The 16,155-nt window shown below is 47.8% G+C and overlaps 1 protein-coding gene across 7 annotated transcripts in view; it reads right to left on the bottom strand.

The window, feature by feature from the left end:
- The window catches only part of LOC115133129 (signal peptide, CUB and EGF-like domain-containing protein 1), a 160,949-nt gene that overhangs the window by 3,318 nt on the left and 141,476 nt on the right, over positions 1 to 16,155 (bottom strand). For 4 of the 7 annotated variants that reach the window (XM_029666046.2, XM_029666043.2, XM_029666045.2 and 1 more), the window contains 13 exons: positions 8,975 to 9,091; positions 7,837 to 7,959; positions 7,522 to 7,641; positions 5,901 to 5,999; positions 4,467 to 4,583; positions 4,002 to 4,178; positions 3,361 to 3,555; positions 2,432 to 2,593; positions 1,848 to 2,015; positions 1,595 to 1,756; positions 767 to 964; positions 397 to 549; positions 116 to 195 (listed from right to left, as the gene is read on the bottom strand). In XM_029666046.2, the coding sequence (XP_029521906.1) occupies positions 116 to 195; positions 397 to 549; positions 767 to 964; positions 1,595 to 1,756; positions 1,848 to 2,015; positions 2,432 to 2,593; positions 3,361 to 3,555; positions 4,002 to 4,178; positions 4,467 to 4,583; positions 5,901 to 5,999; positions 7,522 to 7,641; positions 7,837 to 7,959; positions 8,975 to 9,091 (1,871 nt within the window). The remainder of the gene's footprint in view (positions 1 to 115; positions 196 to 396; positions 550 to 766; positions 965 to 1,594; positions 1,757 to 1,847; positions 2,016 to 2,431; positions 2,594 to 3,360; positions 3,556 to 4,001; positions 4,179 to 4,466; positions 4,584 to 5,900; positions 6,000 to 7,521; positions 7,642 to 7,836; positions 7,960 to 8,974; positions 9,092 to 16,155) is intronic. The other 3 variants (XM_029666047.2, XM_029666044.2, XM_029666042.2) reach the window with 1 other exon arrangement.

Raw genomic sequence — 16,155 nt, forward strand, 5'->3', positions numbered from 1 at the left:
CTAACCACTAGGCTACCCGATAGGCCCCAAGATAATATACTGTACACTGTACAGTAGTATCTATTAATTACAAAATATAATATACAGGAATTGGACATAATGGAGAGTTGCTTACTTTCAGTATCTCTTGGTGATTCTCTGATGCGTAGAGTCTGCCGTCCCGGACAATGTCCTCTATCAGCTGCTGGTAGTCCTCTACAAAACAACAGACAGGATGAAAAACATCGTTACAGCATTTAGCTGGCTGCCGCCTGCCGCCTTTTCACTCAAAGTGTACTAATATTCCACCATCAAACACACTGTGTCACGCTGTACATTATAGTTGACTTAATAAGGCATGTGTGAATGTTAGGGAGTCTGAGCAGCTTAGAAGTGTAGAAGCTACAGCAGACTGACCATCGTAGGTGACATAAGGGACTTGGAAGCCCTTGCCGCTGTTGCCCTCATTGGACTTGAATTGGATCCAGAGCTTGCGTGAGCGGGAGGTGAAGGCGATTGGTCGCTCGTACGTCTGACACGTCTCATAGGTTGTGATGGAGGTGGGCAGGGCTAAGGGAAGAAGAGGAAGGGGCTAAATGTAATTGACAGACAGATGGACCAACCAAGAGTTTGGAATCAGCTGAAATAATACTTGATGAATATTAAAATAGCAAGATAGACTAACTACAATAATGTAATAATCAAATTGGCTGGCTAGCTGATGAAATTAAATATCACGCTGTCTGATTGGCTGGCACAGTAACGATGACTTCCTGGTTGTGCGTACCACTCTTCCTCATGACGAGCACGTCTCCACACTCGTCTTCGATGGGGAGGAAGATCTCAGGCACCACGATGAGGATGCGTCTCTTGTGAGGGGGGTTGATGGTCCAGATACAGTCTACATTGGACGGGTAGTCCCCGGGGTAGTTAGGAGACTCAATAAAGCCTGTAAAGTCCCCCAGCTCACCGCCACACACCTGGTCTAAGACAGGGAGAAGAGACTTGGATGAGTCAGGGTTCACTGGAGACCATGGCTTTGAATTGAACTAATTTAGCAACAAGGAACACGTTTATAGCTTAGAGCAGTGGTTCCCAAACTGTGGGGTGAGGTCCAGATCAAGCCCATGTCAGCTACTGTTTTTATATTTAGGTTTTTTAGTCCATAGATATTGTTGTAATTTTTTTTGTCACTCAAATATCACATGAATACACATTAGACATGGCAAAATGTATAGGATTGCAAGAAAATTTGCTTAAAAACTGCAACATTTTCTTGACAAAATGTGTAGAATTGCAGGAAATAAACTTTAAACCTGCAAGAGAGGTGTGAACAGTTTGTCATGAACAGTGCCTGTGCCCATAGAAATAGACGTGGCACGTGCGCGGGATGTTCCCAAATGCTGGAAGGAAGACCCTGAGTGAAAAAGTTTGGGAATTCCTGGCTTAAGAGTACACAGAGGAAACTGAAATATTTTAGCAGGTGTCACACCAAGACAACTTGTCATTTGTGGGCTATGGTCTAACGAGATGTCACGCTTAAATCAGTCCTCTAACCATGTGCAACAGTAAAATAATTCCCTGCCATAAGGAACTAATGTGAGACTGGCCTTACTCTTGCAGTGAGAGACGTTGGTGGCTCCGTCAAAGTCGGTGGTGGTGTTGCCAGGGCAGGTGATGCAGTAGTTCTGTCCAAACTCTGACTGGTAGCTACCGGCTGGGCAGCGGATACAGCGGTGGTTACTGGAGTTGTAGTGGTGTCCAGGAGCACAGTGGACTACGGAGAGAAACACACACACAAACATGAGAGTAATACACACACACATTCTCTCTCTCTCTCTCTCTCTCTCTCTCTCTCTCTGTGTTACCTTTGGCCTCACAGTCCCTGAAGGCGACAGAGCCCTCGTACTTGGTCATGAGGCCCCCTCCACAGGAGAAGCAGAGTACACGGCCAGGCTCCGGCTGGAAGGAGCCCAGGGGACAGGGGTTACAGGGACGGAACCCATCTGACGAATACTGACCAGCCGGACACTGGCCTGGGAGAGGTGGAGAGAGGAAGAAGTTTAACAAGTCTCTATAATGTACATCTCTTCAACTGACCTATAATGTTGGAAGTAGAACTCCAATGTCTAATGAGATGGAGTCAGTTCCGGAGTACCGCTGGTGAGGTTTTGAAATCCCTTCTGAATCAAAAGACAACGCCCAACGTGGAGCTCGAACCCACGACGCTGAGATTAAGAGTCTCATGCTCTACCGACTGAGCTAGCCAGGTTGATCAAGCCATAGCCTCCTGGTCTCTGCTGCTCTCTAGAGGACAACGTGGGAAATGCCTTGAAATATGCCATGGTCTCCAAAAGAACTGGAGTGTTGTTTAACAACCACAGGGTGGAGCCAAACTACAGCAAACATAAGACTAGCACACACACACACGCACACGCACACACACACACACCTCCGCACTGGGAGACGTTCTTGGCCCCAGCGATGCCCTGTCCCTCGGTGCTGGGGCAGGGTTCACAGGACAGCTGGCCCATTGTGTCCTGGTATGTACCAGGGGGACACACGACACACTGATCATGGTCTCCACTATAGTACGTCCCCACACCACAGCTCACTGAGACAGGGAGAGAGACGAGAGAGACATGTTTAGCATATCATGGTATGGTATATCCCACATACACCGCATCAAACTGCAGCTGTGATGTCTAGGCCAAAGTAAAGGAAACCCCAACATAAAGTGTCTTAAAAGGGCGTTGGGACGCCATGAGCCAGAACTGCTTCAATGCACCTTGTCATAGATTATACAAGTGTCTGGAACTTTGGGACTCTGTTGGATGTGACACCGTTCTTCCATGAGAAATGACAGAATTTGGTGTTTTGTTGATGGTGGTGGAAAACGCTGTCTCAAGGCGCCGCTCCAGAATCTCTCTTAAGTGTTCAATGAAGGTGCATAAAGATGGAGGAATTCAGGTATGACGTCATTCTTTTTAGCACTACCCACAGAGTTCTTAAACTACGGTGCGCGACCTGGTTCAATGTGCCTGTAAATCAGCACAATCTACTTTTTTGGTTTTTCAAATTGCCGGCGTCTTGGCATGCGGTTTACATCGTTGTCATGCTCATTAAACCATTCAGTGACCACTCATCCCCTATGGATGGGGCATTGCCATGGTAGACAAAATTAATGGCCAATTGGGCCTGCCCAGCATTTTTTTGACCTTAAGCATAGTTTAGGAATTGCTCAGGAACTGCACCTGCTTTCACTATACTTTGTATCCCGAATTTACTCAAGTGTTTTTCTTTATTTTGGCAGTTACCTGTATTTGGAATAGTAAGCTACAACAACTCCATATCCCAGGATTCCTTGCACAGGATGCTCACCACACTTGCCGTCCCGTAAGACCTGTCCGGTGCTGCATTGCTCAACGTGCAGTGCAGGTTTCTGGGCCACCTCGTACTCGGTACCAGAGAACTGGATATAGAACTGCTGCTTGTTGATGGACTTCCTCAGGGTCCGCATGGCACTCTGTAACCTCTGCTTCATACGCTCCCTCACACACTCCACATTACACGAGTCTGGGGCGTGGATATACACAGTCAGTACACACACACACACGCACACACACAACAAATGCACAGAGTCCACGTTACACGAGTCTGGGGCGTGGATATACACAGTCAGTATACACACACACACACGCACACACACAACAAATGCACAGAGTCCACGTTACACGAGGCTGGGGAGTGGAATTACACACAGTCAGTACACACACACACACACACACACAACAAATGCACAGAGTCCACATTACACGAGGCTGGGGAGTGGAATACACACAGTCAGTACACACACACACACACAGAGTCCACGTTACACGAGGCTGGGGAGAGGAATATACAAGCACGCACACTCCATATAACAGAAAACTCACATTACTCACACCCATATACACCAACAGGTTACATGAGTCTAACATGTGGCATATATTCAATCAACACACACACACACACACACTGACCTGAGGTTGCACAGTCACACTGACCTGAGGCTTCCTTCATCTCCATCTCAAACTCAGCTGTGATGTGGGAAACCTCTTTGGAAGGGGACTTGCGTCCACGCCGCCGCTTCTTGGACGAGTCACACTTCAGATTGACAAAGGTCACCTGGCAGTCGTCAGTACACGGGAGCGGACCCCCTGAGAAGAAGAGGGGGAGGATGATGAGGAAGAAGATAAGGAGAGAAAGTTGATAGGATGCTGTCGTGCATGGTTTAGTATTGATTGTTTCGTAGTTATGTCAGGTGTAAGGGCACAGCTCAGGACACATCTAACTGTCGTTTATATTACAGCTACAGTATCTTGCATCATGTACACCTTCTTAGTCTTAGTTCAGTCTGTATTACCTGATGCTGTACACTCTAAGTTAGGAGTAGCCTGTGTTATACAGTACAGTTTGTACAGTCATTTAGGAGTAGCAGGATTTACCTTGCAGACTCGGCTTGGACGTCTCTCTGTGTTTTTCCTTGTTTCTGGGTCTCAGGTGACACTTGGCATCTTTGACCTTGAAGCGAGCCTTCTGCTTGATGGGCGGGGGTAACGTATCTTCATTTACATAAAGGAGAAAGACACAAATATACACTAATGGATAACCTTTTGACATCCTACGAATAAGATCATAATTAGGGACAGGAGTTTTATCCTGATCACCTGACCTGACCAACTCCGGGCCCTTAATGATGGTCCACTGCCCATGGCACATGATCACACACTTCAGAGCACATCTCCAGGCCACCTTTATTGGTGTTCCCTGGTTGAGGTGAAGTTTAGGTCAGAGAGGAACTAACGCAGCCAAAATGCTTCATCGCGCTCTGCCTGTCTCTCTGGCAATGAAGGCAAAACCAAAAACCCACATCGTCCCGGTGATCAGCAGTCCAGCCGACACCAGGGAGGAGGTAGACGGAATGTGTGTGTTTGTGTCTGTTTTGTCGGTCATGTAGTGGGTGGTCGGGATGGCTGTCCTTTTAACGAGGTGCTGGAGACAAGCAAGGGTCAGAATGTGTGTGTGTGTGTGTGTGTGTGTGGTTATGGGTACGCTGAGTGGAGAGGAAGATTGAGAGCGGAGCCAGGTAAACACAGCACAGTGAGAGGTTCTGTCCATTAACCATTAAAACCATACACGCCAGGACAACACTGGCTCCAGTTTGCTGCTGTGGAGCAGAGGCGCTGAATGGACTGAGCTGTTTGTCATTCGGGACGCCACATAGAAGCTGTCTTCATCATCATCGTTAACCGTCGTCATCATCTGCCACTTCCGTTATCAGAGCGTGAAATGATAGACCGTGATGGGAGCGTGGCTGAACCGTAAGCGAACCATATGTCTGGGGGAGCTGTGAGATTCTTAGGGGACGGTCCATGATTGGCACGCTGAGGTGAGCTGTATTTCATATCACTTAACACTCACACCCCCAGCCAGATGGTGAGTCTTTCTATCTCTCCATCTCTATCTCTCTCTCTCTCACACACACTCTCCATCTCCCTCTCTACCCCTCTCTCTCGTTCTCTCTCTCTCTCTCTCTCTCTCTCTCTCAGTGCATTCCTCTGGCCGTGCGAGGGCCCTCTCCCTGTCCAAAATCTACAGAGTGCTGAAGGAAATATAGGAGTGACGATATGGCGAGCACCAAAGGCAGGGGAGTGAAGATTCCGATGGAGGGAATGAAGAAATTGAGGAATTTAAACCCACCGGCAACGGGAGAATTGAAACGATGACAACTGCATCGACATCAAAAGGTCATGACCGAGCTGCGAGACCCTGATCTCACTGTATGTGTGTGATTCAATTAGAAGTGGTACGGTTAAATATCTTTATATTGAACAAAAGCATGACATCTCTGACTACATGTCCCATAATGCATTGCATACCTGCACAGGTGAGCAGGGCGGTGGTGGCGTTCCTCTTCTGTGGTGCCTTCCCAGGTTGCACCGGCACACCACAGCTTAGTGTGTAGCTGTTCTCAGAGTCTGGCGGGACACACACAAGTACATGTCAGTTACAACCCTGTCCATCCAAGGTCGATCCATTTAGACCAGCTCTGCTTACAGTATCCCTGTCTTCTGCCACTGGCTGACTTGTTTATGGCTATTAAACCAACAGCACTGAGGGACAGGGTGACATGGGACATGAGGAAATATGGGATTGCTGTCAAAGTGATAGAGGGGTCCGTCTGAGGAGCAGTGTGACCCAATCTCCCTGCTACGCTAACCGCTTGAGGTGTGCGTGTGTGTGTGTGTGTGTGTGTTTCTCTTGGCTAGTTGAGGTTCTGATGGAGTGCGGAGGAGTAAAATACTTGTATTCGTTTTCTATGGCCTCACTTTCTCTAGTATTTAAGAGCTACAAGAGACTGCCATATGAAGTCTGCCATAAAAGAAAACACACTCACACACACCTCAGTCACACACACACACACACAAACGCACACGTGCATAAATACACATTTCCTGAGGGATGGAGAAATTATGCACCGAATGACAGATCTATGCTCACTCATGAATGTTCACACACACACGTACACATGGACACACACAAACACACACACACACATGTCTAGTCAGAAATGAGGGATGAAGACTTCAGAGCTCATAAAGCGGGACATGACTGAAGAAGACGCAGGACTTTGCGTGCAACCACAAGAATTGAAAAGCTTTCCTTCTCCCCCACATTAAGACATTCTCCAGAAAGATATAAAAGCAATATTTTTTCACTTTATGTTTGAGAGCTATCCATCAGTCTCACACTACAGCAGCCAAACCAAACGGAGCAAACGTCTACTCAAAACAGTCCCAACAGAAATATGGCAGGCCCGATTAAATAATGTAATTGTTTTACAGATGTTGGTCTGTGTTAAGCACATTCGCAGAAGGACCAGGGTGCCTGCATTGACAGCAAATTGCTTTATAGTCATTTATAGCCTTAGGGGCAACACCAGACGAAATCACTCACTGAGTGAAATACTTTTATCTGAAATGCCCCCTGATGCATCCTTTGGCCAGTGACTGAGAAAGGTAGGTAGGTAGATAGATTAGGCCTTAATCTGAGCCCTTCACCCAAGTGGGAAACTTTCAGTGGAGCTCTGCTTGAATGGAGAGCAGCGTGAGGACTGGCCTTGACCTCTAGGGGGCAGCAGAGAGTGTGGAGCGGCTGGAGCTCAGTTAATTAACCACGGATACACAGGTATTGGTCATTGATAAGAGTCAGCTGAAGACTAGCGCATCGGACTAAACCTCACCAGACCAGTCCAGATCAGAGAAGGCAGAGGATTAATGTAGTTTAACCAGAGAAGGTAGAGGATTAATGTAGTTTAACCAGTGAAGGTAGAGGATTAATGGAGAGAAGGGGGAGTGTAGATTGCAGATTGAGGAGAGGAGACAAGGTTAAAGTCTAGGTGGGATTCTGGGATGAAAGAGTGAAGGTTTGGTCTGAGTAAAACAGTTCCACCAGTAAGGTGTGTGTGTGTGTTGGGGTGTTTAGGACTGAGCCACGTACCTGCGAGGAAGAGTGCGTTGGACGGACAGGAGAGGGAGCACACCTCCACCCCTCCTCTCTTGTCACAGCTGAGTTGGGCGCGCGGCGCTGGCTTCCCGTCGGGCAAACACTTCACCGCCTCTGAGGAACATAGAGGGTCACATCACTGTGACAACCACCGACCCATCACAGTACGAAAAAAATGACACACACACACGCTCGCACGAACACACACACACACACACACACTCTCCTATGTCTATAGAAGACACACACACACACTCTCCTATGTCTATAGAAGACACACACACACACAGTAGATGTTTAGGTGCTTACCGGTGCAGTCCTTCTTGTTCCAGTGGAGTTTCTGACCGGGCGGACACAGACACTCATAGCCTCCCTGTGTGTTCACACAGCTGTGTTCACAGCTCCCGTTGTTAATGCTGCACTCATCTATGTCTGTGACACAACCAAAAAAGAATACAGTCAGACGGTGTGTGTGTGTGTGTGTGCACATGTACGTGGTTGAGTATCATCAAAGTTCAGAGGGACATCATCAGACATGATGTCCCGGACCTGCTGTTTTCGACTCTCTCTCTCTACCGCACCTGCTGTCTCTAACTCTGAATGATCGGCTATGAAAAGCCAGCTGACATTGACTCCTGAGGTGCTGACCTGTTCCATCCTCTACAACCACTGTGATTATTATTATTTGTGAACGCTTGAACATCTGTGAACGTTTGAACATCTTGGCCATGTTCTGTTATAATCTCCACCCTGCACAGCCAGAAGAGGACTGGCCACCCCTCAGAGCCTGGTTCCTCTCTAGGTTCCTGCCTAGGTTCCTGCATTGCTTGCTGTTTGGGATTGGGTTTGCTGATGTAAAAAGGGCTTCATAAATACATTTGATTGATTGATTGATCAGACAGAGCCTGTGCTACGAGTCAGTGTGTGACGTCATCAGTGTGAGACAGACAGCTCATGTCCTCTCCGTGCTCTATATCTGACTGACTGCTAACGGAACGCCCTTAAGACAGTGGCCTGTTTAGTCTACCTCTGAAGAACATGGCTGTCAGTCAGACAGGGCCAGGTGAAGTGGGATCCCAACACACCCGTCAAGCCTACTCCCTCCGCACGACATGTGTGTGACAGGTACAACACACACACATGAACACACAGGCAGGGACGCAGGTGCGGAGGGCTATTCAGGGGAACTGAGGTATGAGGTTGCTTTCGGCACACACAATAAAAAACACTCTCCCTCTCTTCCTATTTCTCTCTCTCCTCTTCACTCGCTCTCTTTCTTACTCTCTCGTTCCCCTGGTCTGTCTCTCAGGGCTTCTTACTTTGTGTCAGTCAATTCCTTTCTATCTGTCCCTCTCCATAGCTACCTGTCTGTCTAACTCTTTCTAAGTGTGTGTGTGCGCGTGTATGTGTTTGCATGCAATCCCATGCATGCCTGTGTCCTACTCACCTCCGCAGTGTGTGAGGCCGTACAGAGTGTATCCTTCCTGACAGACACAGTCGAAGCTGCCAGGGTAGTTGACGCAGGTGTGGTCGCAGGTCCTCTCAAAGGAACACTCGTCAATATCTGAGAGGAGAAACACAGATCGTATGTAATACTACTGTTTACACACGGGGGCTGTCCAGAATGACACTATTCCCCATATAGTGCACTACTTTTGACTACAGCCCCATGGCACTCTATTCCCTATAGAGTGCACCACATTGGACCAGGCCTCTAGGGAATAGGGTGCCATTTCAGATGCTGCCATGAACGGGACCATAGTGAGTCACTCTGACCATGCCTTCACCAAGGACTTATGGACAGTATAGCCAGTGTCTATATGAAACACGGTACCCCCTGTATATAGCCTCCACATTGACTCAGTACTGGTACCCTCTGTATATAGCCTCCACATTGACTCAGTACTGGTACCCTCTGTATATAGGCTCCACATTGACTCAGTACTGGTACCCCCTGTATATAGCCTCCACATTGACTCAGTACTGGTACCCCCTGTATATAACCTCCACGTTGACTCAGTACTGGTACCCCCTGTATATAGCCTCCATGTTGACTCAGTACTGGTACCCCCTCTATATAGCCTCCATGTTGACTCAGTACTGGTACCCCCTGTATATAGCCTCCATGTTGACTCTGTACTGGTACACCCTGTATATAGCCTCCACATTGACTCTGTACTGGTACACCCTGTATATAGCCTCCACATTGACTCTGTACTGGTACACCCTGTATATAGCCTCCACATTGACTCAGTACTGGTACCCCCTGTATATAGCCTCCACATTGACTCAGTACTGGTACCCCCTGTATATAGCCTCCACATTGACTCAGTACTGGTACCCCCTGTATATAGCCTCCACATTGACTCAGTACTGGTACCCCCTGTATATAGCCTCCACATTGACTCAGTACTGGTACCCCCTGTATATAGCCTCCACATTGACTCAGTACTGGTACCCCCTGTATATAGCCTCCACATTGACTCAGTACTGGTACCCCCTGTATATAGCCTCCACATTGACTCAGTACTGGTACCCTCTGTATATAGGCTCCACATTGACTCAGTACTGGTACCCCCTGTATATAGCCTCCACATTGACTCAGTACTGGTACCACCTGTATATAGCCCCCACATTGACTCTGTACTGGTACACCCTGTATATAGCCTCCACATTGACTCTGTACTGGTACCCTGTGTATATAGCCTCCACATTGACTCAGTACTGGTACCCTCTGTATATAGGCTCCACATTGACTCAGTACTGGTACCCCCTGTATATAGCCTCCACATTGACTCAGTACTGGTACCCCCTGTATATAACCTCCACGTTGACTCAGTACTGGTACCCCCTGTATATAGCCTCCATGTTGACTCAGTACTGGTACCCCCTCTATATAGCCTCCATGTTGACTCAGTACTGGTACCCCCTGTATATAGCCTCCATGTTGACTCAGTACTGGTACCCCCTGTATATAGCCTCCACATTGACTCAGTACTGGTACCCCCTGTATATAGCCTCCACATTGACTCAGTACTGGTACCCTCTGTATATAGGCTCCACATTGACTCAGTACTGGTACCCCCTGTATATAGCCTCCACATTGACTCAGTACTGGTACCCCCTGTATATAGCCTCCACATTGACTCAGTACTGGTACCCTCTGTATATAGGCTCCACATTGACTCAGTACTGGTACCCCCTGTATATAGCCTCCACATTGACTCAGTACTGGTACCCCCTGTATATAACCTCCACGTTGACTCAGTACTGGTACCCCCTGTATATAGCCTCCATGTTGACTCAGTACTGGTACCCCCTCTATATAGCCTCCATGTTGACTCAGTACTGGTACCCCCTGTATATAGCCTCCATGTTGACTCTGTACTGGTACACCCTGTATATAGCCTCCACATTGACTCTGTACTGGTACACCCTGTATATAGCCTCCACATTGACTCTGTACTGGTACACCCTGTATATAGCCTCCACATTGACTCAGTACTGGTACCCCCTGTATATAGCCTCCACATTGACTCAGTACTGGTACCCCCTGTATATAGCCTCCACATTGACTCAGTACTGGTACCCCCTGTATATAGCCTCCACATTGACTCAGTACTGGTACCCCCTGTATATAGCCTCCACATTGACTCAGTACTGGTACCCCCTGTATATAGCCTCCACATTGACTCAGTACTGGTACCCCCTGTATATAGCCTCCACATTGACTCAGTACTGGTACCCCTGTATATAGCCTCCACATTGACTCAGTACTGGTACCCTCTGTATATAGGCTCCACATTGACTCAGTACTGGTACCCCCTGTATATAGCCTCCACATTGACTCAGTACTGGTACCACCTGTATATAGCCCCCACATTGACTCTGTACTGGTACACCCTGTATATAGCCTCCACATTGACTCTGTACTGGTACCCTCTGTATATAGCCTCCACATTGACTCAGTACTGGTACCCTCTGTTTATAGGCTCCACATTGACTCAGTACTGGTACCCCCTGTATATAGCCTCCACATTGACTCAGTACTGGTACCCCCTGTATATAACCTCCACGTTGACTCAGTACTGGTACCCCCTGTATATAGCCTCCATGTTGACTCAGTACTGGTACCCCCTCTATATAGCCTCCATGTTGACTCAGTACTGGTACCCCCTGTATATAGCCTCCATGTTGACTCTGTACTGGTACACCCTGTATATAGCCTCCACATTGACTCAGTACTGGTACCCCCTGTATATAGCCTCCACATTGACTCAGTACTGGTACCCCCTGTATATAGCCTCCACATTGACTCAGTACTGGTACCCTCTGTATATAGGCTCCACATTGACTCAGTACTGGTACCCCCTGTATATAGCCTCCACATTGACTCAGTACTGGTACCCCTGTATATAGCCTCCACATTGACTCAGTACTGGTACCCTCTGTATATAGGCTCCACATTGACTCAGTACTGGTACCCCCTGTATATAGCCTCCACATTGACTCAGTACTGGTACCCCCTGTATATAACCTCCACGTTGACTCAGTACTGGTACCCCCTGTATATAGCCTCCACGTTGACTCAGTACTGGTACCCCCTGTATATAGCCTCCATGTTGACTCAGTACTGGTACCCCCTCTATATAGCCTCCATGTTGACTCAGTACTGGTACCCCCTGTATATAGCCTCCATGTTGACTCTGTACTGGTACACCCTGTATATAGCCTCCACATTGACTCAGTACTGGTACCCCCTGTATATAGCATCCACATTGACTCAGTAGTGGTACCCCCTGTATATAGCCTCCACATTGACTCTGCACTGGTACACCCTGTATATAGCCTCCACATTGACTCAGTACTGGTACCCCCTGTATATAGCCTCCATGTTGACTCAGTACTGGTACCCCCTGTATATAGCCTCCACATTGACTCAGTACTGGTACCCCCTGTATATAACCTCCACGTTGACTCAGTACTGGTACCCCCTGTATATAGCCTCCATGTTGACTCAGTACTGGTACCCCCTCTATATAGCCTCCATGTTGACTCAGTACTGGTACCCCCTGTATATAGCCTCCATGTTGACTCTGTACTGGTACACCCTGTATATAGCCTCCACATTGACTCAGTACTGGTACCCCCTGTATATAGCCTCCACATTGACTCAGTACTGGTACCCCTGTATATAGCCTCCACATTGACTCAGTACTGGTACCCTCTGTATATAGGCTCCACATTGACTCAGTACTGGTACCCCCTGTATATAGCCTCCACATTGACTCAGTACTGGTACCCCCTGTATATAGCCTCCACATTGACTCAGTACTGGTACCCCCTGTATATAGCCTCCACATTGACTCAGTACTGGTACCCTCTGTATATAGGCTCCACATTGACTCAGTACTGGTACCCCTGTATATAGCCTCCACATTGACTCAGTACTGGTACCCCTGTATATAACCTCCACGTTGACTCAGTACTGGTACCCCCTGTATATAGCCTCCATGTTGACTCAGTACTGGTACCCCCTCTATATAGCCTCCATGTTGACTCAGTACTGGTACCCCCTGTATATAGCCTCCATGTTGACTCTGTACTGGTACACCCTGTATATAGCCTCCACATTGACTCTGTACTGGTACACCCTGTATATAGCCTCCACATTGACTCTGTACTGGTACACCCTGTATATAGCCTCCACATTGACTCAGTACTGGTACCCCCTGTATATAGCCTCCACATTGACTCAGTACTGGTACCCCCTGTATATAGCCTCCACATTGACTCAGTACTGGTACCCCCTGTATATAGCCTCCACATTGACTCAGTACTGGTACCCCTGTATATAGCCTCCACATTGACTCAGTACTGGTACCCCCTGTATATAGCCTCCACATTGACTCAGTACTGGTACCCCCTGTATATAGCCTCCACATTGACTCAGTACTGGTACCCCCTGTATATAGCCTCCACATTGACTCAGTACTGGTACCCTCTGTATATAGGCTCCACATTGACTCAGTACTGGTACCCCCTGTATATAGCCTCCACATTGACTCAGTACTGGTACCACCTGTATATAGCCCCCACATTGACTCTGTACTGGTACACCCTGTATATAGCCTCCACATTGACTCTGTACTGGTACCCTCTGTATATAGCCTCCACATTGACTCAGTACTGGTACCCTCTGTATATAGGCTCCACATAGACTCAGTACTGGTACCCCCTGTATATAGCCTCCACATTGACTCAGTACTGGTACCACCTGTATATAGCCCCCACATTGACTCTGTACTGGTACACCCTGTATATAGCCTCCACATTGACTCTGTACTGGTACCCTCTGTATATAGCCTCCACATTGACTCAGTACTGGTACCCTCTGTATATAGGCTCCACATTGACTCAGTACTGGTACCCCCTGTATATAGCCTCCACATTGACTCAGTACTGGTACCCCCTGTATATAGCATCCACATTGACTCAGTAGTGGTACCCCCTGTATATAGCCTCCATGTTGACTCAGTACTGGTACCCCCTGTATATAACCTCCACATTGACTCTGTACTGGTACACCCTGTCTATAGCCTCCACATGGACTCAGTACTGGTACCCCCTGTATATAGCCTCCACATTGACTCAGTACTGGTACCCCCTGTATATAGCCTCCACATTGACTCAGTACTGGTACCCCCTGTATATAGCCTCCACATTGACTCAGTACTGTTACCCCCTGTATATAGCCTCCACATTGACTCTGTACTGGTACACCCTGTATATAGCCTCCACATTGACTCTGTACTGGTACCCCCTGTATATAGCCTCCATGTTGACTCAGTACTGGTACCCCCTGTATATAGTCTCCACATTGACTCAGTACTGGTACCCCCTGTATATAGCCTCCATGTTGACTCAGTACTGGTACCCCCTGTATATAGCCTCCACATTGACTCAGTACTGGTACCCCCTGTATATAGCCTCCATGTTGACTCAGTACTGGTACCCTCTGTATATAGCCTCCACATTGACTCAGTACTGGTACCCCCTGTATATAGCCTCCATGTTGACTCAGTACTGGTACCGCCTGTATTTAGTCTCCACATTGACTCAGTACTGGTACCCCCTGTATTTAGTCTCCACATTGACTCAGTACTGGTACCCCCTGTATATAACCTCCACATTGACTCTGTACTGGTACACCCTGTATATAGCCTCCACATTGACTCAGTACTGGTACCCCCTGTATATAGCCTCCACATTGACTCAGTACTGGTACCCCCTGTATATAGCCTCCACATTGACTCTGTACTGGTACATCGTGTATATAGCCTCCACATTGACTCAGTACTGGTACCCCCTGTATATAACCTCCACATTGACTCAGTACTGGTACCCCCTGTATATAGCCTCCACATTGACTCTGTACTGGTACACCCTGTATATATCCTCCACATTGACTCAGTACTGGTACCCCCTGTATATAGCCTCCACATTGACTCAGTACTGGTACCCTCTGTATATAGGCTCCACATTGACTCAGTACTGGTACCCCCTGTATATAGCCTCCACATTGACTCAGTACTGGTACCCCCTGTATATAGCCTCCACATTGACTCAGTACTGGTACCCCCTGTATATAGCCTCCACATTGACTCAGTACTGGTACCCCCTGTATATAGCCTCCACATTGACTCAGTACTGGTACCCCTGTATATAGCCTCCACATTGACTCAGTACTGGTACCCCTGTATATAGCCTCCACATTGACTCAGTACTGGTACCACCTGTATATAGCCCCCACATTGACTCTGTACTGGTACACCCTGTATATAGCCTCCACATTGACTCTGTACTGGTACCCTCTGTATATAGCCTCCACATTGACTCAGTACTGGTACCCTCTGTATATAGGCTCCACATAGACTCAGTACTGGTACCCCCTGTATATAGCCTCCACATTGACTCAGTACTGGTACCCTCTGTATATAGGCTCCACATTGACTCAGTACTGGTACCCCCTGTATATAGCCTCCACATTGACTCAGTACTGGTACCACCTGTATATAGCCCCCACATTGACTCTGTACTGGTACACCCTGTATATAGCCTCCACATTGACTCTGTACTGGTACCCTCTGTATATAGCCTCCACATTGACTCAGTACTGGTACCCTCTGTTTATAGGCTCCACATTGACTCAGTACTGGTACCCCCTGTATATAGCCTCCACATTGACTCAGTACTGGTACCCCCTGTATATAACCTCCACGTTGACTCAGTACTGGTACCCCCTGTATATAGCCTCCATGTTGACTCAGTACTGGTACCCCCTCTATATAGCCTCCATGTTGACTCAGTACTGGTACCCCCTGTATATAGCCTCCATGTTGACTCTGTACTGGTACACCCTGTATATAGCCTCCACATTGACTCAGTACTGGTACCCCTGTATATAGCCTCCACATTGACTCAGTACTGGTACCCCTGTATATAGCCTCCACATTGACTCAGTACTGGTACCCTCTGTATATAGGCTCCACATTGACTCAGTACTGGTACCCCCTGTATATAGCCTCCACATTGACTCAGTACTGGTACCCCCTGTATATAGCCTCC

This window comes from Oncorhynchus nerka, linkage group LG8 (genome assembly GCF_034236695.1).
Source record: "Oncorhynchus nerka isolate Pitt River linkage group LG8, Oner_Uvic_2.0, whole genome shotgun sequence".
In the NCBI taxonomy this organism is placed as follows: domain Eukaryota; kingdom Metazoa; phylum Chordata; class Actinopteri; order Salmoniformes; family Salmonidae; genus Oncorhynchus; species Oncorhynchus nerka.